General features: G+C 38.1%; 2 protein-coding genes across 3 annotated transcripts; one reads left to right on the plus strand and one right to left on the minus strand.

Annotated features, from left to right (window-relative positions):
* Nucleotides 1-207: 207 nt before the first annotated feature.
* Nucleotides 208-6741, plus strand: LOC126810713 (uncharacterized). The gene is made up of 6 exons (XM_050535919.2): nucleotides 208-333; nucleotides 1898-2103; nucleotides 2280-2418; nucleotides 2929-3046; nucleotides 3932-4071; nucleotides 4562-6741. Exons 2-6 carry the CDS (start codon nucleotides 1911-1913, stop codon nucleotides 4692-4694), a joined length of 723 nt encoding a protein of 240 aa, XP_050391876.1. The 5' UTR covers nucleotides 208-333; nucleotides 1898-1910; the 3' UTR covers nucleotides 4695-6741.
* Nucleotides 6742-7987: 1246 nt separating this feature from the next.
* On the minus strand, nucleotides 7988-16349 carry LOC126811122 (WASH complex subunit 3). 2 transcript variants are annotated; one of them, XM_050536597.1, is made up of 6 exons: nucleotides 16229-16349; nucleotides 14762-14926; nucleotides 13671-13784; nucleotides 11900-12034; nucleotides 9939-10003; nucleotides 7988-9181 (listed from the first exon to the last, which is right to left on the minus strand). In XM_050536597.1, the coding sequence occupies exons 1-6, from the start codon at nucleotides 16277-16279 to the stop codon at nucleotides 9052-9054; spliced, it is 660 nt and encodes a 219-aa protein (XP_050392554.1). In that variant the 5' UTR covers nucleotides 16280-16349; the 3' UTR covers nucleotides 7988-9051. The 2 variants fall into 2 exon arrangements, with proteins under 2 accessions (XP_050392554.1, XP_050392555.1); XM_050536598.2 differs by having other exon boundaries at nucleotides 11900-12031; nucleotides 16229-16331.
* Between the last annotated feature and the right edge of the window lie 10857 nt (nucleotides 16350-27206).

Genomic DNA, 27206 nt, shown 5'->3' on the forward strand with positions numbered 1-27206 from the left:
GTTCTTTAAAGACCACACCATCAAGTAATATTTTATTTTGAATGAATATCGACGCCTTTTAACATTTCTATTAAATATTAATTTATGTCACTGACAATCCCACTATGACTATGGTTAGGGAAGAATAAATGTGGATAACACCTACATAATAATGTCAGTTTTTGTCTTGCCTTTCGATTTTCAATGCTGGAGATACGTCTGGGCGAAAGAGACTATACCGGAAGTAGGATGGTCGTTTCTAAACTTGGCTTCGCCTTGTTTGGAATGTCGTTTATTATCGTAGGCTGAGAAGTTATATTTTGGAACGAAAAGTTTTACTGGACGTGTACCAAGGTAATATTTTGATTTAATTTCAAGTAAATAACCAATATGGACCTTAAAGAAGCGTAATTTTAAAGCAAATAATTTAAAAAGAGGCTGAATATATTCCAATTTCCAAACAGATGAGCAAGTAACCAAGTCAGTGTAAAACTAAGAGGGGGTCGTATTTCATTCAATTCATTCACTCTGACCTGTAACTAAGCTAAGTGTACTACATTTATTACACAGTAGATGAGTACAATGCGTCTTTGAATAGATATGATATTATCTAACAGTGTTGTTATTAATTATACATCTATGTAGGAGGATAGGCTTATTTAAAAATATGAAAAAACATACTCAAACTGTATAATTGTAGGCCTACGGTACCATACTGTCCATAGCATTAATTATGTAAGTATAAATAGGCCAGTACGGCAGTAGTAACAATATCATTTTATTGATAGACCTACTATGGGTTGTCTTCTTCAGTGCTAGATTGCAAATAGTAGCCTCCTGTGTGAGCCAGCTAAATATCTTTTTTGTTCCTATTTCCTAACCTAAAACTTATTAAATAATATGCCATTCCTAAATCCACCACTTGTAATTGTATAAATGGAGGATTGTGAATCTCTTTTAAGTGATACACTTTAATCTTGCAGTTCTGAATGTAACATAACAACATGAATCATACATCAAGACAATGAGTAATAACACAGATGTTTTCACAATCGCGTAAATATGTAGGCCTACCAGGTCAACTAATCAATTCTCTCAAACCGAAAAATAGAATTAAACAGAATGGGAATGTTAAGTTCAAGCATTTGTTTAAAATTTGACTTTTACATATTAAGGGTCTCTTCTCCAGTGCAACGTTATACCAAGATTGACAACTTAACATTGGGAATGTTGCCATTGCGCTAATTCAACAGAGCACAGGTTTAAATTTGTAATGATTGATACCCTCACACTACCATTCATCAGGCGACTAGCCGACCCTTTCCAATCCTTTCATCTAAATTTGTAGGGAAAGCTGGCTTGTGTTATATTTACATGAGACAAAATGGTTTTAAACCAAAACAGCTCGGATGTCAAAAAGATCATAGATTGTTCATGAAGGTCATAAAAGAAATCAAAACAACAGTTTAAATGTTTGTTATTTATTATGAATAGAGTGATAAATATTGGCATAAATTTTGACCAATTTTTGGACCAACGTTTACATTATTGTAGTTTGCAAGGATTCTAAATCCATCGAATGACGATCAGAGGCTTTGATAATAATTCTGGTGAATGTTTTTTTCCCTCAAATTAACATTAACTATGAGAACATGGAAATACCATAGTTTAATAACAATAAGAGATGCAGTGAATCATGATTAATGATTGTACAATATAATTTGATTAATTTGTTAGAGTAGGTCATGTCTGGCTGGATCAAGTAACAAGATATTCAATTATCCAGCTGATTTGATTAACTATGTATACACTTGATTATTATAGGAGGTCTGTTTCTAACTGTAATTATGATGCTTTCTCTGTTCACCATATTATGTGAAGTTGATAGTATAATTTTATTCCTCCATTTTCATTTCAGATATTTCTTCAAAATGGTTCGATTGGAAGTGGTAGTTGTCTTTATTTTTGTTGGAGTGGCCTTTGCCCAATTAGATCCTGATGATATTCCATCTGAATGGCTTCCAGAACAATTCCCAAATCCAAAAAGAAATCCTCAAGCATGTGGCCTTGGAAACAAATATGGTTATGTGTGTGACCCCAACCGACTTCTTACGGATAAAGAACGTAGGTTGCAATAATAGTTACACATAATTTCTGTTTTACTTTTGAAAAATTAAAAGTAATTTTTTTTAAACAATGCCTATTTACATATTTTTAATTCTCAGCCTTGAATTTATCTTTTTAATTATTTTGATATATTATACAAATTTATAGTTTTACATGATTCATTCTCATTCCAGGTCTAACTTTAGACTGGTTAATGGAAGGTTTAGTAAAAAATGATACAAAATGTCCATGTAGTGTGTGGGCATGTGAACAGAAGAAACAAGGATATTCTATTGCTATTGCTTTAGTCAAGAAAATGAAAATCCCTGACAGGTACATGTGACAACAATTTATACATTTATCAATTCAACAGGAAATCTATTCAAAAAGAGGCTTCAGGTACCACCCTTATGGGGTGGCACGAGAAACCAGAACACAAATCTTGTCTGGATCTAAAATGTTTAGAAAGCGTTCCCCAGCAACAAATTAATCCTGTAGTACTAAAAGTTCCCCAACAACAAATTACCCATTAATCTTGTTGTACTATAAAATTCCCCAGCAACAAATTAATCCTGTTGTATTGACAACCTATCAGACTTCCTTACATTTATAAACTCGATAAATAATCTCAACACAAGTTTTATTGATATATTGAACAAATATGAAATTATATTTAATACTAATAGGCAATGTAGAAAGACCTAACAAAACGTAGATACAATACTATAACAATGCACAAAAACTGCAACACCAAATTCAAATGTTTCATATGTACTATTATTTTAACTTATATATACTATCTAATATTATTTACAAAGTTAAAATAATATTTTTAACTTACAGATCCAGGACAGTTCTAGATCAGGCCAAAGTTTTTGCACATTATTTACAAAGTTCTCACTGGCACTATGGTCGATGTGAGGAAGACATTGTTATTCTTTATTCTAAAGATGATGAAGTGGTAAGATGTTAGTTTCTTTGATGATGATAGTTGTTATTATCCAACAGTTTCTTTCTTAGAATAAATCATTGTGTCACACTCATATTATTTATTTTGAAAGACGTTTGTAGTCTGTTCAACACATGTGCCAAATATAGTGTACCCATTTTTATGGTTAAAGAAAGGTTTCTTTAGATACATGTAATTGAAACCCCTGTCTTTTAAGAAGATCACAGATCTCATAAAACCAACTCAAAAGAGAAAAATGCTTTAAGATAAGCAAAGTCTAATTTTTTTTTTTTATCACCCTCTCTGTCCGTCCACTCGCGCTTACCTGCAGAGTTAAATTCTTAATCAGTTTCAATCCAGTTGTCAGGAATAGTTCTTATTGGGGTAGGAATGGTCTTTAGTGATTTTTAGTATTTTTTCAAAAGTAGTTTTTCTATTCTTGATACATGTAAATGTACATTACAACACTCGCTTTAAAGAGTTGTTAATGACACATATATATATAATATATCTGAAGACGCCTATAGAGGGCAGACAGCTAGCTTATATGATTTAATGTACGTCAGTTTGAAGTAAAGTGGAGAATTGTTAACCTGGACATATTTTTATTTATTTATGCATTTATCTACCATAAACAAAGAAATACTTGTACTTTATCTACTTTAATATATATATATATTGATTTTGACCATATTCACAAAAGTACTTTATGAATTATTTCTGTGTACTTCTTACTATTTGATAAAAGGATATTTGATTTTTACCAAAGTTTGATCCTAATAATTTTTCGTGGTATAGATTCCTTATCCCCAAAATTTATGAGACAAAGCTGCTGATGAGTGTCTGTTACCTTGCCTGGCAAACTATGTTTGTTGTAATGTATTGTTTGTATTATAGCTACAGTTTATGGCAGGTAAAACAGCTGGCGCTGTATTAACTAATCAAGTAGCAAGATCTATAGGTTATCATGTCGGTGGTCATTTTCGAGAAGGAGGGAATCTCCCATATGGTTTATATGATCTGGGTTTACTATTAAGGTAAGTTTCATATTAAAAGATTAATACCTAAAAATGGTCATCATCATAATGAAATAATTTATTTACAACTAAATGAGTATGGAAACAGTTCAAGTAACAATTATGACAACATCCATATGTAAGAACTAAATCTGCCTAATACAGATCTTTCATTTGGCCTCAAATGTTATATAAATCATTAATTAGACATTTATTCAAATGCCAAGCCCATAATCAACTCTCCAGACCATTCAAGGGATTTAAACTCAATTCACAGTTAATAATTTAATTAAAAAATGGATAATCGAGACTACACTGTTCTTCATTATCTATTTTGTAACTATTATAATGAGAACTGTCAGCTCTTTAATTAAACCTTACATAATGCATTTTTAATCAATCAGAATCGTGATATTTGAGCAGAATTTATATGTGCACAAACATCATATGAAATATGGTGAATTTATTTTTTCTTTTTAATCAAGGATAAATTAATGTTTATTTATTTCAGGGATGTTTTGAATGGTAATACAATGTATGCCTTGGCTCCCAAGGCTGAAGCTTTACATGGAAGTGCTGGATCTCTAACAGTGTTCATTTCTACATTGATTATGACTGTCTTAGCATTGTTTATCGTCTCTTGATCTCACTCACTTCTTTTGTATATTTAGCTACATAATGCAATGATCGAATTAACTGTGCTCCTTATTAAACTCAATTTTTAGATATCAATGAAAGGAAGGCAAATAATCTGTGAAACCTGTGTGCCATAATTTGAAAAGGTTGATGATGATTTGATAGTACAAGTCATGAGTCTTTTCGAGATCACAGCTAATTGTTAAGGTTTTTGATAAATGAAAACGTCAACGTGAAATGAACAATATTTATGTTACATGTTATGCCATTCTTATTCTAAGAAATATTTTTCAAGTTATTAGTAAAAAAGAAAATATTTGACATCTATTAAAATTAAATGATTTTGTTAAGCATGTTTTAGACATAATTTGGTGACATAATAATAGGACATAATTTGGTGACATAATAATAGGACTGTCAAAGATATTATGTATATATAATTGATATATTTGCATGAGATTATGCAGTGAAATTATAATTATTGCCCTTTATTTATATTTAGTTGTCTATAATTTATATTGTTATATGTCCTTCTTTGTTAGTTTATATTATTATCACTAATAGAGAATATTAGTTTTGTGGCATTATAGATAACAAGTAGTAGTTAATTAGATGTATGTAATGATTACCATATGTAATGTTATTGTTATTGTTTCCCTTGCCCAGCTTGCATACACTTAATATTTTAATCAGTGCTGTCTTAATTTAAGTTAGTTTAAAACACAAGAAGCTACATCATTCACATATATTTCAAAAGTGAAAAGTGTGAACTATTTTAATTTAAAGACTGTTGTTATTATGTAAGCAGTCAAATTTTAAAAAAGCAATATAGATGCCAATGTAAACTTTAAATGGCCATAACATGCATTAGAATTGATTCCTTGAAAAGAAATTGGGCCTTTTTTTATTTAAGAAATATTAACCTTTAAGCTCTATATTTAACCTTTATTTTGCCATGTAGGTGCTTTAAGCTGAATTCTGTCAACCTGCAGGTTAGAAAATAACCCTTGCAGGAATTCAAGTGTTGTGAAATTTTACGAAAAAGCCATTAAGTGGCTTGAGTGAATCTCCTTAAAGTTTATGATGCATTTCATTGAAAAAATAGCTTTTACAAGACAAGAGTTCATGTGATTTTAACATTCTACAAAAAATGAGCCCCATATAATAATTTAATATACATGTATATTGATATATATTTTATAGCTTCTAGATGCCCTGCATATTTATATTGTCTCAGTATTGTACAGTATGTATTCACATATGTTTAAATGTAATTTTTATTCTCTTTTGTGTTCAGTACTTAGAAAAAAAGTTTAGTAGTGATGCATGTACAACATGGGTTAGAAATGAATTTCTTTTCTTTGGAAAAAAAAAAAAAGAAATGGGCATGCTCAGTTTTGAATTTAAAAAGTTCAACTAAGCAAAATTTCAATCTAATACCATGGAATCGCAAAAAGATATGATTTGAGAACAACTGTTATCACTGATGGCAGTGATAATTAAGATGTGCTCAATGGAGTAAATATGTACTGATTCAGTACTTACAGGTATGTAAGATGTTTAATTGTATAAAGAATTAGTAAATCTGAAATGGCTATTCAATAGGGAATAGTGATTTGCATGTTGTAGTGTTACAGTCTGATTGTATAGGATTGCTTGTTGATTTCTCAACATAAACTATGGCAATATACAATTGCCTGTGCTTTGAATGATATACCATTGTAGCCATACCTTTATGACAGTCTTTCTAACAATAATTTCATATTGAAAGTACTTTATAAACTGTAAAATACTCATTGAAATATAGTGGTAGTTCTAAGTCTTCAGTTATTAGATGTATTTTGTTGTTATTAGATTAGTAATATTTTTAGTTCTATTGCTTTGTTTCAATAACTTTACAACTCCAGTAGCAGTAAATCCATGTTAGTGCATTTTTTAAATATTTTATATACTTCATTTTTAAATAAAAATTTATCTTTTAATTACTTTGTTTAAGTGGTAAAATTTATAAAGATTAATATCATTGATGACGTACAATAAACAGTTAAACTTGTATAGCATTAGTGTGCCCCCCCCTTGGAAACCAAAATTTTCAATAGAGGATATTTTCCATTACTTAAAAAAACAGATGTCTTTTTTTTATCAAATTTCATGTAGCAATTCATTTTATGAGGTATTACGCCAAAATTCAATTATATAACTGGTATTTCTCTTTTGTAGAAATGAACTGGGTTTAACCTCCTACTTTTCTGCGCCAATGGAAATAATTTATGTGAAAACTTTTGCCCCGACAGCGGTGATACAAACCTACTCATATTTCGATTTGCAACTGTCAGGGGATCTTTAAACATGTTGCCAATGGTATACATGGGACCTCTTTTTTTATGTCCCATCCAAACAACTAGATGCATTTCCTCAGGCCCTCTGCCCAGTGGAAACCAGACTGTAGAATACCAAAGGACTTTCCGGGTTTGAATCATTATTGTACTTGGGACCTCCCATGTTCTTGAAGCAATGATCAGATGCAAGTTTTACAGCATCTAGCCTTTGCTAGTTTGGTGTGAAATTCCCGAATGTTAAGGAGTGTTATCTCCCTTTACTACAGACAGGTTGTCTAATCAGTGGTTGTGACACAAACACATGAAGCTGTTGAAAGCTTTTTTTAGCTGAAAAACTCATTGAAAACTAAAGAAAAGCAAACTTCCTAACATAATGGAAGAACAGGAAAGTAAATTAAAAGTGTTTAGACTAAGATGTGAAGTGGTTCATAGCATAATCATAGTGGAAAAGCTGAGAGGTCTAAAGCTTGGTTTTAGACCAATCAAAATTAGTGACAAAAAAATGTAGAGTATTATGTGAAGGCCTTGATAAGTTGTATTGAGCTAAAGTGAGATCAAGTGCCATATTCACCAAGCCACCAGGGTTCCTTTTATGATATTACAATAACAATACAATTAACATTCCTGACATTAGGAAAATTAGATACCTCCCAAACAAATACATATCGATGCCAAAATTAACTACAGAAGAGGATGGCTTAAAAAGCCCATTTCAATATCCCTCCTTTAATTTCGTTCAGTTTGGTTTAATAAACCTCTACACAAGATACACAGAAGCAGGGCAGTCTTGATGCATGGGCACACTGGGCAGTTGCCCTTTGGCCCAACAAGCATAGCGGTCCCATGCATGTTGCAGTTTAAACTACTTTAAACACTGATTTTGTTGCAAGTACCAATCTAATAGATATATGGTTGTGTAGGTAGGGCTCCGGTTATGCCAGAAAGCTGTGAAATAAACAATATTTAAAATAATATATCTTTAATACTTTTGATCAATATCATAACAAAATATACAAAATAACAACTTATTATAAATATAATTATGATAACATATGTTTTAAAACAATATGTTATACTTCTGGCATTGTTTTATCTTATTTTGTTCGAAGTAGTGGCAGGTATTTTGCACAAGACAGGATATCCTTATCCATTCTAGCCAACCCAATATCACTATTTGAGTAGTTTAAATATAGGCTACATTTAACAGTGTTTATTACAATACATGCAATATATGTGTACAGTTAATATAGAGATGTTAGCTTATGTATTTTTCATGGTTTCACATAAAACAATGATACTTTACATGTAATTTGAATGTGAAATAAGTATTTACCATATTTCATTATTAATCAATATTTACAAGAAAATATTTAATATTAATTCATTCTTCATCACAAAACTTTAATATGTCATTGTACATGTGTTGTTTCTAATACATTTGAATTATGAATAAAGCACAAACATGTCCATTTTAAGAATAGTAAAGTCATTATCTAAATTTGCAGTATAGACACTAATATTCCTGTTTTACAAATAACTTCACATTCTTTCCTACATACATACATGTACCAACCTCTATGAAATATGGATTGTAATAATGAATAATATGGCAGCTGAAAGGGTCAACTGTTATTATAGATGTTGTTATTATATTGCCTGCGTGAATATCATATACTGTTATTCATGTATTTATTTACAACAAGATCATAGTTTTAACCCTTTTAACAAGACATTCTTGTCAAAGATCGTGCTCACTTCACAAGAATTTCATTAAAAAGTGGATCTTCCTTCACGACCTCATTTATTCAAAGTTTTCGTTTTCGCAGTAAGGCTTTCAAATACCAGAAATCCCTTTACATACATACAACATATTATGCTTTATGGAATAAAAACTATACTACCATCTTTAATATGGGGCACATGGAAAAACTTGAATGATAAAAATGTTGTCCTTCCTGTGAAAGGAATTAATGTCGCAAATAATCTTGTAGAATTGTTAAAAAAAAGCCAAGAAAAATATGAAATTTTAATCACTGAAGCTGCTAACACTATCAGAATCTGAGTTATTGTCATCACTAAAATCATCATCGCTGTCATCTTTGTTGTTGGTAGCACCACCCCCTCCACCACCATCTGTTATTGCTGCATCCGGTGTACTAAAATAAGATATAAAAATATTCATTTTCATGATGCTTCCTGTTATATTCTGTAGTATTAATAATAACTATAAATGTTTAACATACAACTATCATATTATCTTAATAAAGGATGAGATTTGCAATAGCTTTTTAAAAGCTATATCAATTTATAGTAGGATTTTGCTAGTCTCGAAAACATTAAAACAATGCATAGTAGCAGGGAGCACGTATGCTACATATTAAACCCTGCTTATGTCGCCTATGCAATCCGATACCATTGTGTGCACATGGTAATGCCGGTCGCTTATGTTGCGTGCACATGATTACATGTTCTTGCAAGTACATGCATCTATTTTCAACTGGAATCTTAGAGGCTTTAAATGGAAATAAACAGAATGCTTAAACATTCCCTCAAAACTAGTGGCATTCATTATGTTGCTGCAACTAGCCAAACATGTGCAACTAAATGAAACTGGCTTTTTTCACAGTTGCATTGAATCGCAAGACTGCCTATGTCACCTTTTTCATGCAATTCTCAGTTGTATTGAGTTGCATCAAACCCAACTGCACACAGTCGCATATATAAGCCCCCACCCCTTTATTCTATCTATTATCCGTAAAACTTGTATCAATTTATAAATGACTACCAAGAGTAATTTCTAGAAAATATTAAAATAATGCTTAGTAGCAGGAGGCATGACATACTAATCATTACTCCATCTAATATCTGAATATGTTCATTATATAATGCAGAACACAAATCAAGAGAACTTACTCTAATAAATCAGGATTTAAGCCTTCTGCTGACATTTTCAATTTCACAGCTTGAGCAGGTACTCCCTAAAATATACAATTTTATTGACATACTATGTAATTCAGTTTTAACTATTATATTTCATAAAATGTAACAATGGGATCCAGCCCAGCCTACCTTTCTGAACTTCTCTACACACCATCACGATCCCAAGACCAGTGCTTGTTAAATGAGCCAGAATTTAAATTATAATCTTTCGGTTTTAAATCCTTCAGATACATGTATAACGCTGCAATTTTATGAAACAGCTTACCACATCGTGTTAAAACTTCAAAATCACTCGAATCTTTTAAAGGAAATTCTAAAACCCATTTATTTAACTTTGAATGTAAGTTCCCGCGGCTTCGTCAAACATTTTTTCAAGGATATTCAAGGATAAATATACGTCAAATTCAATGATTTTCAAGGACATTTAAGGAATTGAAGACATTTGAAACAAAATTTAGGATCTCAACTGAAATCCAAGGATATTTTCCTATTTCCGCGAAATTCAAGGATATTCAAGACCTTGAAAATTAAATTTTAAATTTAAGGATATTCAAGGATTTTCAAGGAACGCGGGAACCCTGTCTAGTCACTAGCGTGTAAATAGTATAAAGTATACAGAGACGGCTCTTTGAGAATGCATTTGTGGATGAAACCGGCGCAATATAAGTATACAATATTTTTATTATCATTATTTAGTAACTGAATTGGAAATACACAGAACATAATTACACAATTGAAATTAATAACTGGAGCAAAGTCATATGTTCTACTGTCTGAACTGTCATAAATTTTAAATGGATTTCTTCGATTATAACAAACTACTTAATTATTTTTATTAAAAATTTGCCTATGTGTTTGCAATCACCTCCGGTTAAATAAAATCCATTGTACAATTAAATATCCCAGTGAATAAAAAAGTTCTCTCATGAAAAGTCAACGTTTTTGGTTGTATTTTCGACAAAGTTCATCAAATCATTGCACATGAGCGAAACCATGATAAAATGTTGAACTGAAGGTGGATAAAGGTTGACAAATTTTGACAACCACTTGTGTTGCAATCAAAACAAAGCACCATCTTTTCGAGCAACAAAAATATCAACTGAAGGCAATTACACTGGAGAATAATTCTGAAATAGTTGATTGTCATTCTACTAAATTTTATTCACACTAAATATAGACCTATCACTGATTACACGGATACTCGTAAATATAATTGCTTATTACATCATACTCATACCATAATTTTTATAAATTACTTTACATTCCTGTCAATTAGGCATAAAATTTATAACACACTTTAAGCTCAACGGTTATTAATCCATTTGGAAAATTTATCATTACCACTAAAAATATGAAAAAAGGTCACTGCTTCTCGATAATTCCCATATTTATTTCAAGTACCGACTGTAAGTTCATGTCAATAATATTCCTTTAAAAAATTACGTTTTTGTTTATTCGAAAAATACTGAAATCAAAACATTCGTGATAAGAATAGTTCAAGATGTCTAAACATCATTTATCATCTTTATAAAAATCGTTTCGACAGACATGTCTTACTGCCACCCCCTTATACGAAATGATCTATCCTGATAAGTGACGTAATTAGCTCCCATTTTTGTATTTCTCGATGTCAAAGTTTGTGAGAAGTTGAATTTTTCAAGAAAGAACTTTTTTATTCATTGTACACTGGATTTAATTAACCAGGGGTGATTTCAAACACACAGGTAAGTTTATAATAACTAGTTTGTTCATAATCGAAGAAAATTGTTTAAAATTTATGACGGTTCAGACAGTAGCTATAGTTCACTACAGAGATATTTCATAACTTCTAACAGCACTGCAAAAAAAGAGAATTCCCTTCTGAGCTCAATTCAAAACAAACTTTATTTTTAATTCGAGATACCTAAAATATAGATAAATCCTAATCAACTCACAACTTGTAACATTTTGAAGAATCTGGCATATCTAGGATCTTGAGACACAGTTTGCTGTGGTTTAACTTCTTCAGGTGGCGGAGCCTGAGCTGCGGCAGGAGTGGCTGTATCTGACGGTTCATTATTCACAGCCTGCTAAAAACAAAATTTTAAATATACTCTTCAAAAAAGTTAGGGGATATTCAGAAACAATTCAAAACTGCGGAAATGCACTGCTGTTTTTATTAGAGGTAACTAGTGTATGTTAATAACAGGCCAATTGCCTATACCATAAACATAAACAGTTCATATGGGCGGCTTCACTGTCAAAAGTGAAAATGGACGTTTTTGATTTTTGTCTTAATAATGAGCAATTACTCCACCAAACCTCAGACATTCAGCAATTCGTTGTGGCATGCTCCTAATCAACCGTCAAATCACGATTTGGGGCAATCCTACCCACTCCTCTTGCTGTGCCACGGCCAATTCTTGCAGTGTTGTCGGCTGACGTTGAATCCGACGAACACGTCTCCCGATCAAATTAAACGTAACAAACTAAACCAAACATATGCTAAACAGTAAATCTTATGCAAGAACCAATAGGAAAGCAAACAAGGATAGGATAAACCAGCAAGTTGCAGTTTTCATCAACCCTTCCTTAAAGTGTCAAATTTGACAATGAACCCCTCCCATGTGTATGGCACTATTGCGTGTCGCACATGCAGCTCAGTGGTTCTGTTGGGGCGATAAGTTCTTCATCTGTGAACATATTCTCAAAGCATGTCAAGTGTCCATGACTATTTATCATATCACAACCTGCATAGGTATTTGCATTTCAATATCCCCTACTTTTTTTTTGAAGAGTATACAAATATAATCCTTAGCCACATTGGCTTAGTGAGTAAGGTGCTGGCTCACTAACCAGGAAATCTCTGGTCCAAGCCCAGAATTTTCTAGCATGGCTTCTCCTTGTTAACGGTGCAGGATGGAGAGTCTGGCAAGAAAAAAATGTCTAGCAGTGCAGAATGTACGAAAAACTGAGGTCCCATGTACTTGTCGACTTGCATTTAAAAGATAATTTGACAAAGAGTACTCATAAACGCCACTATGCGGGCCAAATTTCCCTCATAGCACTCTGCAATAGCCCAGTTGGTATAGAAAATTTTGGACGTTATTTTAAACCATATTTCATTTCATTTCAGTTAATAGTAAAATGAGTTTAAAATCACATAAATCCCTATAGCGTAGTAGTAGTACTAGGGGTTTATGTCCACTTCCACATAGCATTTCCCATTTAAATGTCGAATGATAATATGATGTATTGATGTGCCTGTTGGCTACAAATAAACTGACACTTTCTCTCACAATTTAGGGAGTTGGATGGCCGAATGGTTAGCATGTGCACGCTGTATCATAAAGCCTGTCATTGAGTCAACTGGTGTGGTTTCGAATCCCCAGTTGTAAGTGACAAGGAGTAGGGTCGCCTGTCCATCCTCATGGGTTTTCTCCAGGTCCTCTTGTTTCCTCCCTCTGCTAAAGACCCCTACGAGCAAGCGAATTATTGAAATAAAATTAAACCATATGTTAATCCCGAAATTTCCTAGTTTTGTGTAGAGTGGATGTTAAACCCCATTTCTCTCTCTCTCTCTCACAATTCCATGAGAAGATCTCACTCACTGGCCAAGTGCCAATAGTGGTATACAAAAGAAGGTTTTTACAAGTCTACTCTCGCACAGATATGCATATGTATTTACACACATACACAAACAGTTAACCATGTAAGAATACTTGCAGTATTTTGAGAAGTTGCTGAAGCTTCTGAAGATCCTGGACCATTGGTGGCAACTGATGTACTGGAACTACTACTTTCTACTGTTACATTCTCTAATCCTGGTATAGATGACAACTGAAACCCACATATAATACTGTTTTATCAGGAATAAATAGTTTCAACAATTCTTTTTAAAGATGGGTTCCCGCGTACAAACTGGGTGATTTAATGGTATATATGGACTAAAAACATATTCGAACTAATTAATTTGTCATAATTTTGCTTCAAATCCTTCTCAAACATTGTAATTGCGAAGGAATGTCCTGCTATAAAAATTCTCGGATTATCCACTACCCGCGTCTTTTACCGTCATTTTTATCTCAGAAAGTGTTGTACGTCGAACTCTAAATAAAGTTTATCAACTTGTACATCAAGCGCTCAATGTTCGCGTGTGACCTTTGACATCAGGCGTGCAGAAATTCCTAATCGTCCGGCTGTTGATTAGGGGAACCCTTACATTTTTGTCCTGTATACACTCCATGAGTGTTTTTCGGGAATCCAGTATTTTTCTAGTAAGATTGGATATCTCTACTTTCCATATATACCAAAATTACCATACTTTTATTGGAAATAACCACCCGATAAATACTTTTCTGGAAACCCATTTTTAAGTTGAACTTACGATAATACCAAGCCTGGAAATAAGGCACCTGTCACAAAATTGTCAAGGACAAATTCAGTCTTTGTCTGGCACAATTCTCCAGGTGCCTGCCAATTTTTCTTTGTTTTTTATTGATATTATCAATGCATGTCCAAATATCAGCTACTAGTAACCCGGGTATCATTTAATCTTGTGTTCCTAGCACTAATTTCTTTCACATTCGTTTAATATCAGATCTTTGTTTAAAAATTCATAAAAATCATTTAAAATCACCCCAAATCATCTAATTTGTAGTTGTGTTCAGTTTAGAGCTGACTGGTTAATTTTGATAATGAGTGTCCAATTTACAAGTATTTAACTTCTTGATCACTGTTAAAAAATAAACAACCCAATACAAATTAAACAAACCTAAGTTGAAAAAGCAATATAAGACAATTAATTTTGGACTTACTTTAGCTTCTAAAATACTAAGAGATATTTCTAAACGCTGAATTTTGGTGGATAAATTTTCAAGTTTTTCCTCACAAACACATGAAAATCTGTTTAAAAATCTAGCTGTATGAGTAATAAAATGATTGATAAAAGCTATGCTTCTCTTTTGTTGTATAGCATCTACCTGAAATTAGACAGAAAATATCCTTTGGTCGACAACAATATACACTACCTAGTACATTTAAAATCTCTGATTGTTATTTGAAGGATTTTGAATCCCTTACAAACTATGGTATTCTCAAAGTTGAATATCTAAAAGTGACGTCAGTCTAAAATGTTTCAATTCCATTCAGAATCTTCTGCAGACAATATAAATTTCATATGGTCCCAAAAAAAATCAGCACCATCTACATGTATATAATCTTTGCTCAAAGTTTTTGATTGGCCTTTTTTTAATCTGATTCAATACAAGCTACTGGATTGTCTACTGTTGAAATTTTGATTGAGGGAAATTAGTTAATTAAATGTAGCTCCCTGCATTAGGCGATAAAGTGCATCCAGATTTTCCGGTGTGGTTCCCCCTTGTCAGTGATGCAGGACGGACAAGGACAGCTGTCTAGTCGTTTGGATGGTACCAAAAAAGGAGGTCCCTTGTACACATTGGCGTGCACGTAATACATCCCTTGACAGTTGGAATTCGAAATAAGAGTAGACCGTAGTGCTGCTGTCAGGGCAAAATTTCCCTCGTAGCACACTGTATGGCATATACCCGTCTTCATTAGCCCAGTTCGGAGCAGAAGGACGTTAATCCTTAATCGGTCATTGTCGACTATAATCACCACAACGTTATACAGCTTAATGGTCACGGTCGACTTTAGTCGACCACAGCAAGAAACTTTTTGATATGCTGCATTTGAGTATTTAGTTTCGTATTTAATTGATATGGCCATGCATGCATGTCAGACTGGAACTTGTCTTGTCAAGGGCATTGAGAAAAACATGTCTTTGTTCAACATTTTTTGATGAAAAACGTAATTTAACGATGTCGGGAAGGTTAAAGAGGCTCGAAGTAGTTGAAATACTTCTGAATGATTCCGACTCAGATTATATCGATGACACCAATTCTGAAGACGATATTTCTGATGAAAAGGACTTAGAATGATTTGCAAATTATAGATCAACCTATCTCCTTCAACTTTTTTATTGGTGTCAAGAGTCTATCACTTATAATTATTCGGCAGTAGTCGATTGAAATAGGCATACAAAATATTTCACGTCAGCCTTTATTTAGCCTGACCACTTGACGTCATGACGTCGACCGGTTAAGGGTTAAACCACATTTCATTTCATTTTCATTTCAATCAGTCCTGAATGTGCACCTCGACAATGGGTCTGCCTCGCCTCCCCATAATAAAAACATCTACCTAATCCTTTAAATACATATCGGTGAAGTTACAAAATGCTATAAATAAGCAAATAAATATACCTTAGTGTAATCTACACCAGGGCCAACTATGGGAAGTCCATCTGCATCCATCACAGAAATAATTCATAAACACGAGACAGCGGGAGGGGTGGATGTTTACCTTTAAAGGTCAAGGACGATAGTCTATTACGGTTTCCGGTTTCGCATTGCAACAAATAAGAAATTAGAGTCGACCCTAAGTCCAAAACAAATAGTCAGTCGAATAAACCGGTCGATGGCTTATTAAAATTTTGGAATCGTTTGTAATCTGTATAAGTTAAAGAAAAAACGCACTAATTCCAATATCTTTTATCATTGTTTTTGTTTATTTTTTACGTCCCCTCATGTTCAAATTTGATTGTTCAAATTAAAACTTTAAGGTGTTATCTTAGTTATTGCCACCGCGGCTTAATAAAGTCATGCTTGACTTTTTCCCTCATCCCCATATGCCCCCATCTTTTAAGTGCACGCCAATGTGTACACGGGACCTCGGTTTTTCGTCCCATCCGAACGACTAGACACCTGTCCTTGTCCACCTCCAAAAGAATAGAGTCCCTATATATGATATGTTGGGTTAGGGGGGCGATGGGGATGAGGTATTTGACATTATCATGTGGCCTCGTCCAGTCGATAAAATCAGTCAGTTAGTTCAGTCGAATAATCCAGTCGAATAAACCAGTCGAATAATTCAGTCGAAAAGTTCAGTCGAATAAACCAGTCGAATAGTTCAGTCGAATAATTCAGTCGAATAAACAAGTCGCTCAATATTAAGCAGCGGTGGCAGTGGGCTAAGATGATATGGTAGCAAATCATGCTCTTAGACATAGCTGAAGGAGCCGGGGCATGGGGTAGAGACCGGGGGGCTTCCCAACTAGTTTCAAGAAATGAAAAGAAATGAAATGGGGTTTTAACGTCCTACTGTTCTGCTTGGAACTGGGCTAATGAAGACGGGCATACGCCATACACTGTGCGATGAGGGAAATTTTGCCCGGACAGCGGCACTACGGCCTACTCTTATATCGAATTCCATCTGTCAAGGGATCTTTTACGACCACGTCAATGTGGACACGGGACCTCGGTTTTTCGTCCCATCCGAACGACTAGACAGCTGTCCTTGTCCGCCTCGAAAAGAATAGAGTCCCTATATATGATATGAACGAAGAAAGGGGATGGGGTGGGGCGGGGGTGGGGGGGATGAGGTATTTGACATTTTCATGTGGCCTCGTCCAGTCGATAAAACCAGTCAGTTAGTTCAGTCGAATAATCCAGTCGAATAAACCAGTCGAATAATTCAGTCGAAAAGTTCAATCGAATAAACCAGTCGAATAGTTCAGTCGAATAATTCAGTCGAATAAACAAGTCGCTCAATATTAAGCAGCGGTGGCAGCGGGCTAAGATAATATAGTAGCAAATCATGCTCGTAGCCATAGCTGAAGGAGCCGGGGGCATGGGGTAGGGACCGGGGGGCTTCCCAACTAGTTTCAAGAAATGAAAAGAAATGAAATGGGGTTTTAACGTCCTACTGTTCTGCTTGGAACTGGGCTAATGAAGACGGGCAGACGCCATACACTGTGCGATGAGGGAAATTTTGCCCGGACAGCGGCACTACGGCCTACTCTTATATCGAATTCCATCTGTCAAAGGGATCTTTTACATCCACTCCAATGTATACACGGGACCTCGGTTTTTCGTCCCATCCGAAAGACTAGACAGCTGTCCTTGTCCGCCTCGAAAAGAATAGAGTCCCTATATATGATATGAACGAAGAAAGGGGATGGGGTGGGGCGGGGGTGGATGAGGTATTTGACATTTTCATGTGGCCTCGTCCAGTCGATAAAACCAGTCAGTTAGTTCAGTCGAATAATCCAGTCGAATAAACCAGTCGAATAATTCAGTCGAAAAGTTCAGTCGAATAAACCAGTCGAATAGTTCAGTCGAATAATCCAGTCGAATAATTCAGTCGAATAAACAAGTCGCTCAATATTAAGCAGCGGTGGCAGCGGGCTAAGATAATATAGTAGCAAATCATGCTCGTAGCCATAGCTGAAGGAGCCGGGGGCATGGGGTAGGGACCGGGGGGCTTCCCAACTAGTTTCAAGAAATGAAAAGAAATGAAATGGGGTTTTAACGTCCTACTGTTCTGCTTGGAACTGGGCTAATGAAGACGGGCAGACGCCATACACTGTGCGATGAGGGAAATTTTGCCCGGACAGCGGCACTACGGCCTACTCTTATATCGAATTCCATCTGTCAAAGGGATCTTTTACATCCACTCCAATGTATACACGGGACCTCGGTTTTTCGTCCCATCCGAAAGACTAGACAGCTGTCCTTGTCCGCCTCGAAAAGAATAGAGTCCCTATATATGATATAAACGAAGAAAGGGGATGGGGTGGGGCGGGGGTGGGGGGGATGAGGTATTTGATATTTTCATGTGGCCTCGTCCAGTCGATAAAACCAGTCAGTTAGTTCAGTCGAATAATCCAGTCGAATAAACCAGTCGAAAAGTTCAGTCGAATAAACCAGTCGAATAGTTCAGTCGAATAATTCAGTCGAATAAACAAGTCGCTCAATATTAAGCAGCGGTGGCAGCGGGCTAAGATAATATAGTAGCAAATCATGCTCGTAGCCATAGATGAAGGAGCCGGGGGCATGGGGTAGGGACCGGGGGGCTTCCCAACTAGTTTCAAGAAATGAAAAGAAATGAAATGGGGTTTAACGTCCTTCTGTTCTGCTTGGAACTGGGCTAATGAAGACGGGCAGACGCCATACACTGTGCGATGAGGGAAATTTTGCCCGGACAGCGGCACTACGGCCTACTCTTATATCGAATTCCATCTGTCAAAGGGATCTTTTACGTCCACTCCAATGTATACACGGGACCTCGGTTTTTCGTCCCATCCGAACGACTAGACAGCTGTCCTTGTCCGCCTCGAAAAGAATAGAGTCCCTATATATGATATGAACGAAGAAAGGGGATGGGCTGGGGCGGGGGGGGGGGATGAGGTATTTGACATTTTCATGTGGCCTCGTCCAGTCGATAAAATCAGTCAGTTAGTTCAGTCGAATAATCCAGTCGAATAAACCAGTCGAATAATTCAGTCGAAAAGTTCAGTCGAATAAACCAGTCGAATAGTTCAGTCGAATACTTCAGTCGAATAATCCAGTCGAATAATTCAGTCGAATAAACAAGTCGCTCAATATTAAGCAGCGGTGGCAGTGGGCTAAGATGATATGGTAGCAAATCATGCTCTTAGACATAGCTGAAGGAGCCGGGGCATGGGGTAGAGACCGGGGGGCTTCCCAATTAGTTTCAAGAAATGAAAAGAAATGAAATGGGGTTTTAACGTCCTACTGTTCTGCTTGGAACTGGGCTAATGAAGACGGGCATACGCCATACACTGTGCGATGAGGGAAATTTTGCCCGGACAGCGGCACTACGGCGTACTCTTATATCGAATTCCATCTGTCAAGGGATCTTTTACGTCCACGCCAATGTGCACACGGGACCTCGGTTTTTCGTCCCATCCGAACGACTAGACCGCTGTCCTTGTCCGCCTCGAAAAGAATAGAGTCCCTATATATGATATGAACTAAGAAAGGGGATGGGGTGGGGCGGGGGTGGGGGGGATGAGGTATTTGACATTTTCATGTGGCCTCGTCCAGTCGATAAAATCAGTCAGTTAGTTCAGTCGAATAATCCAGTCGAATAAACCAGTCGAATAATTCAGTCGAAAAGTTCAGTCGAATAAACCAGTCGAATAGTTCAGTCGAATACTTCAGTCGAATAGTTCAGTCGAATAATTCAGTCGAATAAACAAGTCGCTCAATATTAAGCAGCGGTGGCAGTGGGCTAAGATGATATAGTAGCAAATCATGCTCTTAGACATAGCTGAAGGAGCCGGGGCATGGGGTAGAGACCGGGGGGCTTCCCAACTAGTTTCAAGAAATGAAAAGAAATGAAATGGAGTTTTAACGTCCTACTGTTCTGCTTGGAACTGGGCTAATGAAGACGGGCATACGCCATACACTGTGCTATGAGGGAAATTTTGCCCGGACAGCGGCACTACGGCATACTCTTATATCGAATTCCATCTGTCAAAGGGATCTTTTACGTCCACGCGAATGTGGACACGGGACCTCGGTTTTTCGTCCCATCCGAACGACTAGACAGCTGTCCTTGTCCGCCTCGAAAAGAATAGAGTCCCTATATATGATATGAACGAAGAAAGAGGATGGGGTGGGGCGGGGGGGGGGGGATGAGGTATTTGACATTTTCATGTGGCCTCGTACAGTCGATAAAATCAGTCAGTTAGTTCAGTCGAATAATCCAGTCGAATAAACCAGTCGAATAATTCAGTCGAAAAGTTCAGTCGAATACTTCAGTCGAATAGTTCAGTCGAATAATCCAGTCGAATAATTCAGTCGAATAAACAAGTCGCTCAATATTAAGCAGCGGTGGCAGCGGGCTAAGATAATATAGTAGCAAATCATGCTCGTAGCCATAGATGAAGGAGCCGGGGGCATGGGGTAGGGACCGGGGGGCTTCCCAACCAGTTTCAAAAAATGAAAAGAAATGAAATGGGGTTTTAACGTCCTACTGTTCTGCTTGGAACTGGGCTAATGAAGACGGGCAGACGCCATACACTGTGCGATGAGGGAAATTTTGCCCGGACAGCGGCACTACGGCCTACTCTTATATCGAATTCCATCTGTCAAAGGGATCTTTTACGTCCACTCCAATGTATACACGGGACCTCGGTTTTTCGTCCCATCCGAAAGACTAGACAGCTGTCCTTGTCCGCCACGAAAAGAATAGAGTCCCTATATATGATATGAACGAAGAAAGGGGATGGGGTGGGGCGGGGGGGGGGGGGTATTTGACATTTTCATGTGGCCTCGTCCAGTCGATAAAATCAGTCAGTTAGTTCAGTCGAATAATCCAGTCGAATAAACCAGTCGAATAATTCAGTCGAATAGTTCAGTCGAATAAACCAGTCGAATAGTTCAGTCGAATAATTCAGTCGAATAATCCAGTCGAATAATTCAGTCGAATAAACAAGTCGCTCAATATTAAGCAGCGGTGGCAGTGGGCTAAGATGATATGGTAGCAAATCATGCTCTTAGACATAGCTGAAGGAGCCGGGGCATGGGGTAGAGACCGGGGGGCTTCCCAACTAGTTTCAAGAAATGAAAAGAAATGAAATGGGGTTTTAACGTCCTACTGTTCTGCTTGGAACTGGGCTAATGAAGACGGGCATACGCCATACACTGTGCGATGAGTGAAATTTTGCCCGGACAGCGGCACTACGGCCTACTCTTATATCGAATTCCATCTGTCAAGGGAACTTTTACGACCACGTCAATGTGGACACGGGACCTCGGTTTTTCGTCCCATCCGAACGACTAGACAGCTGTCCTTGTCCGCCTCGAAAAGAATATAGTCCATATATATGATATGAACGAAGAAAGGGGATGGGGTGGGGCGGGGGTGGGGGGGGATGAGGTATTTGACATTGTCATGTGGCCTCGTCCAGTCGATAAAACCAGTCAGTTAGTTCAGTCGAATAATCCAGTCGAATAAACCAGTCGAATAATTCAGTCGAAAAGTTCAGTCGAATAAACCAGTCGAATAGTTCAGTCGAATAATTCAGTCGAATAAACAAGTCGCTCAATATTAAGCAGCGGTGGCAGCGGGCTAAGATAATATAGTAGCAAATCATGCTCGTAGCCATAGCTGAAGGAGCCGGGGGCATGGGGTAGGGACCGGGGGGCTTCCCAACTAGTTTCAAGAAATGAAAAGAAATGAAATGGGGTTTTAACGTCCTACTGTTCTGCTTGGAACTGGGCTAATGAAGACGGGCATACGCCATACACTGTGCTATGATGGAAATTTTGCCCGGACAGCGGCACTACGGCCTACTCTTTTATCGAATTCCATCTGTCAAGGGATCTTTTACGACCACGTCAATGTGGACACGGGACCTCGGTTTTTCGTCCCATCCGAACGACTAGACAGCTGTCCTTGTCCGCCTCGAAAAGAATATAGTCCCTATATATGATATGAACGAAGAAAGGGGATGGGGTGGGGCGGGGGTGGGGGGGATGAGGTATTTGACATTGTCATGTGGCCTCGTCCAGTCGATAAAACCAGTCAGTTAGTTCAGTCGAATAATCCAGTCGAATAATTCAGTCGAAAAGTTCAGTCGAATAAACCAGTCGAATAATTCAGTCGAATAAACAAGTCGCTCAATATTAAGCAGCGGGCTAAGATAATATGGTAGCAAATCATGCTCGTAGACATAGCTGAAGGAGCCGGGGCATGGGGTAGGGACCGGGGGGCTTCCCAACTAGTTTCAAGAAATGAAAAGAAATGAAATGGGGGTTCAACGTCCTTCTGTTCTGCTTGGAACTGGGCTAATGAAGACGGGCATACGCCATACACTGTGCTATGATGGAAATTTTGCCCGGACAGCGGCACTACGGCCTACTCTTTTATCGAATTCCATCTGTCAAGGGATCTTTTACGTCCACTCCAATATATACACGGGACCTCGGTTTTTCGTCCCATCCGAACGACCAGACAGCTGTACTTGTCCGCCTCGAAAAGAATAGAGTCCCTATATATGATATGAACGTAGAAAGGGGATGGGGTTGGGCGGGGGATGAGGTATTTGACATTTTCATGTGGCCTCGTCCAGTCGATAAAACCAGTCAGTTAGTTCAGTCGAATAATCCAGTCGAATAAACCAGTCGAATAATTCAGTCGAAAAGTTCAGTCGAATAAACCAGTCGAATAGTTCAGTCGAATAATTCAGTCGAATAAACAAGTCGCTCAATATTAAGCAGCGGTGGCAGTGGGCTAAGATGATATGGTAGCAAATCATGCTCTTAGACATAGCTGAAGGAGCCGGGGCATGGGGTAGGGACCGGGGGGCTTCCCAACTAGTTTCAAGAAATGAAAAGAAATGAAATGAGGTTTTAACGTCCTACTGTTCTGCTTGGAACTGGGCTAATGAAGACGGGCATACGCCATACACTGTGCGATGAGGGAAATTTTGCCCGGACAGCGGCACTACGGCCTACTCTTATATCGAATTCCATCTGTCAAAGGGATCTTTTACGTCCACTCCAATATATACACGGGACCTCGGTTTTTCGTCCCATCCGAACGACTAGACAGCTGTCCTTGTCCGCCTCGAAAAGAATAGAGTCCCTATATATGATATGAACGAAGAAAGGGGATGGGGTGGGGCGGGGGTGGGGGGGATGAAGTATTTGACATTTTCATGTGGCCTCGTCCAGTCGATAAAATCAGTCAGTTAGTTCAGTCGAATAATCCAGTCGAATAAACCAGTCGAATAATTCAGTCGAAAAGTTCAGTCGAATAAACCAGTCGAATAGTTCAGTCGAATAATCCAGTCGAATAATTCAGTCGAATAAACAAGTCGCTCAATATTAAGCAGCGGTGGCAGCGGGCTAAGATAATATAGTAGCAAATCATGCTCGTAGCCATAGCTGAAGGAGCCGGGGGCATGGGGTAGGGACCGGGGGGCTTCCCAACTAGTTTCAAGAAATGAAAAGAAATGAAATGGGGTTTTAACGTCCTACTGTTCTGCTTGGAACTGGGCTAATGATTTGCTACTAATTATCTTAGCCCGCTGCCACCGCTGCTTAATATTGAGCGACTTGTTTATTCGACTGAATTATTCGACTGAAGTATTCGACTGGTTTATTCGACTGAACTTTTCAACTGAATTATTCGACTGGTTTATTCGACTGGATTATTCGACTGAATTAACTGACTGGTTTTATCGACTGGACGAGGCCACATGAGAATGTCAAATACCTCATCCACCCCCACCCCCCGCACCACGCCATCCCCTTTCTTCGTTCATATCATATATAGGGACTCTATTCTTTTCGAGGCGGACAAGGACAGCTGTCTAGTCGTTCGGATGGGACGAAAAACCGAGGTCCCGTGTAAACATTGGAGTGGACGTAAAAGATCCCTTTGACAGATGGAATTCGATATAAGAGTAGGCCGTAGTGCCGCTGTCCGGGCAAAATTTCCCTCATCGCACAGTGTATGGCGTATGCCCGTCTTCATTAGCCCAGTTCCAAGCAGAACAGTAGGACGTTAAAAACCCATTTCATTTCTTTTCATTTCTTGAAACTAGTTGGGAAGCCCCCCGGTCTCTACCCCATGCCCCGGCTCCTTCAGCTATGTCTACGAGCATGATTTGCTACCATATTATCTTAGCCCGCTGCCACCGCTGCTTAATATTGAGCGACTTGTTTATTCGACTGAATTATTCGACTGAACTATTCGACTGGTTTATTCGACTGAACTTTTCGACTGAATTATTCGACTGGATTATTCGACTGAACTAACTGACTGATTTTATCGACTGGACGAGGCCACATGAAAATGTCAAATACCTCACCCCCACCCCACCCCATCCCCTTTCTTCGTTCATATCATATATAGGGACTCTATTCTTTTCGAGGCGGACAAGGACAGCTGTCTAGTCGTTCGGATGGGACGAAAAACCGAGGTCCCGTGTGCACAATGGCGTGGACGTAAAAGATCCCTTTGACAGATGGAATTCGATATAAGAGTAGGCCGTAGTGCCGCTGTCCGGGCAAAATTTCCCTCATCGCACAGTGTATGGCGTATGCCCGTCTTCATTAGCCCAGTTCCAAGCAGAACAGAAGGACGTTAAACCCCATTTCATTTCTTGAAACTAGTTGGGAAGCCCCCCGGTCCCTACCCCATGCCCCGGCTCCTTCAGCTATGGCTACGAGCATGATTTGCTACTATATTATCTTAGCCCGCTGCCACCGCTGCTTAATATTGAGCTACTTGTTTATTCGACTGAATTATTCGACTGAACTATTCGACTGAAGTATTCGACTGAACTTTTCGACTGAATTATTCGACTGGATTATTCGACTGAACTAACTGACTGATTTTATCGACTGGACGAGGCCACATGAAAATGTCAAATACCTCACCCCCACCCCCGCCCCACCCCATCCCCTTTCTTCGTTCATATCATATATAGGGACTCTATTCTTTTCGAGGCGGACAAGGACAGCTGTCTAGTCTTTCGGATGGGACGAAAAACCGAGGTCCCGTGTCTACATTGGAGTGGACGTAAAAGATCCCTTTGACAGATGGAATTCGATATAAGAGTAGGCCGTAGTGCCGCTGTCCGGGCAAAATTTCCCTCATCGCACAGTGTATGGCGTCTGCCCGTCTTCATTAGCCCAGTTCCAAGCAGAACAGTAGGACGTTAAACCCCATTTCATTTCTTTTCATTTCTTGAAACTAGTTGGGAAGCCCCCCGGTCCCTACCCCATGCCCCCGGCTCCTTCAGCTATGGCTACGAGCATGATTTGCTACTATATTATCTTAGCCCGCTGCCACCGCTGCTTAATATTGAGCGACTGAATTATTCGACTGGATTATTCGACTGAATTATTCGACTGAACTATTCGACTGGTTTATTCGACTGAACTTTTCGACTGAATTATTCGACTGGTTTATTCGACTGGATTATTCGACTGAACTAACTGACTGGTTTTATCGACTGGACGATGCCACATGAAAATGTCAAATACCTCATCCCCGCCCCACCCCATCCCCTTTCTACGTTCATATCATATATAGGGACTCTATTCTTTTCGAGGCGGACAAGGACAGCTGTCTAGTCTTTCGGATGGGACGAAAAACCGAGGTCCCGTGTCTACATTGGAGTGGACGTAAAAGATCCCTTTGACAGATGGAATTCGATATAAGAGTAGGCCGTAGTGCCGCTGTCCGGGCAAAATTTCCCTCATCGCACAGTGTATGGCGTCTGCCCGTCTTCATTAGCCCAGTTCCAAGCAGAACAGTAGGACGTTAAACCCCCATTTCATTTCTTTTCATTTCTTGAAACTAGTTGGGAAGCCCCCCGGTCCCTACCCCATGCCCCGGCTCCTTCAGCTATGTCTACGAGCATGATTTGCTACCATATTATCTTAGCCCGCTGCTTAATATTGAGCGACTTGTTTATTCGACTGAATTATTCGACTGAAGTATTCGACTGAACTTTTCGACTGAATTATTCGACTGCTTTATTCGACTGGATTATTCGACTGAACTAACTGACTGATTTTATCGACTGGACGATGCCACATGAAAATGTCAAATACCTCATCCCCCTCCCCCGCCCCACCCCATCCCCTTTCTTCGTTCATATCATATATAGGGACTCTATTCTTTTCGAGGCGGACAAGGACAGCTGTCTAGTCTTTCGGATGGGACGAAAAACCGAGGTCCCGTGTCTACATTGGAGTGGACGTAAAAGATCCCTTTGACAGATGGAATTCGATATAAGAGTAGGCCGTAGTGCCGCTGTCCGGGCAAAATTTCCCTCATCGCACAGTGTATGGCGTCTGCCCGTCTTCATTAGCCCAGTTCCAAGCAGAACAGAAGGACGTTAAACCCCATTTCATTTCTTTTCATTTCTTGAAACTAGTTTGGAAGCCCCCCCGGTCCCTACCCCATGCCCCCGGCTCCTTCAGCTATGGCTACGAGCATGATTTGCTACTATATTATCTTAGCCCGCTGCCACCGCTGCTTAATATTGAGCGACTGAATTATTCGACTGGATTATTCGACTGAATTATTCGACTGAACTATTCGACTGGTTTATTCGACTGAACTTTTCGACTGAATTATTCGACTGGTTTATTCGACTGGATTATTCGACTGAACTAACTGACTGATTTTATCGACTGGACGAGGCCACATGACAATGTCAAATACCTCATCCCCCCCACCCCCGCCCCACCCCATCCCCTTTCTTCGTTCATATCATATATAGGGACTCTATTCTTTTCGAGGCGGACAAGGACAGCTGTCTAGTCGTTCGGATGGGACGAAAAACCGAGGTCCCGTGTGCACATTGGCGTGGACGTAAAAGATCCCTTGACAGATGGAATTCGATAT

Source organism: Patella vulgata, chromosome 2 (assembly GCF_932274485.2).
Source record: "Patella vulgata chromosome 2, xgPatVulg1.2, whole genome shotgun sequence".
Taxonomy (NCBI): domain Eukaryota; kingdom Metazoa; phylum Mollusca; class Gastropoda; family Patellidae; genus Patella; species Patella vulgata.

Coding starts and splice junctions, on each gene's coding strand:
- LOC126811122 (XM_050536597.1), bottom strand. CDS start 16,279: ATGGATGCAGATGGACTTCCCATAGTTGGCCCTGGTGTAGATTACACT. Junction 14,927..16,228: donor CTGGTGTAGATTACACTAAG/GTATATTTATTT, acceptor GTCTAATTTCAG/GTAGATGCTATACAACAAAA. Junction 9,182..9,938: donor TTAAATCCTGATTTATTAGA/GTAAGTTCTCTT, acceptor ATCTTATTTTAG/TACACCGGATGCAGCAATAA.
- LOC126810713 (XM_050535919.2), top strand. CDS start 1,911: ATGGTTCGATTGGAAGTGGTAGTTGTCTTTATTTTTGTTGGAGTGGCC. Junction 2,419..2,928: donor AAAATGAAAATCCCTGACAG/GTACATGTGACA, acceptor TTTAACTTACAG/ATCCAGGACAGTTCTAGATC. Junction 3,047..3,931: donor ATTCTAAAGATGATGAAGTG/GTAAGATGTTAG, acceptor TTTGTATTATAG/CTACAGTTTATGGCAGGTAA.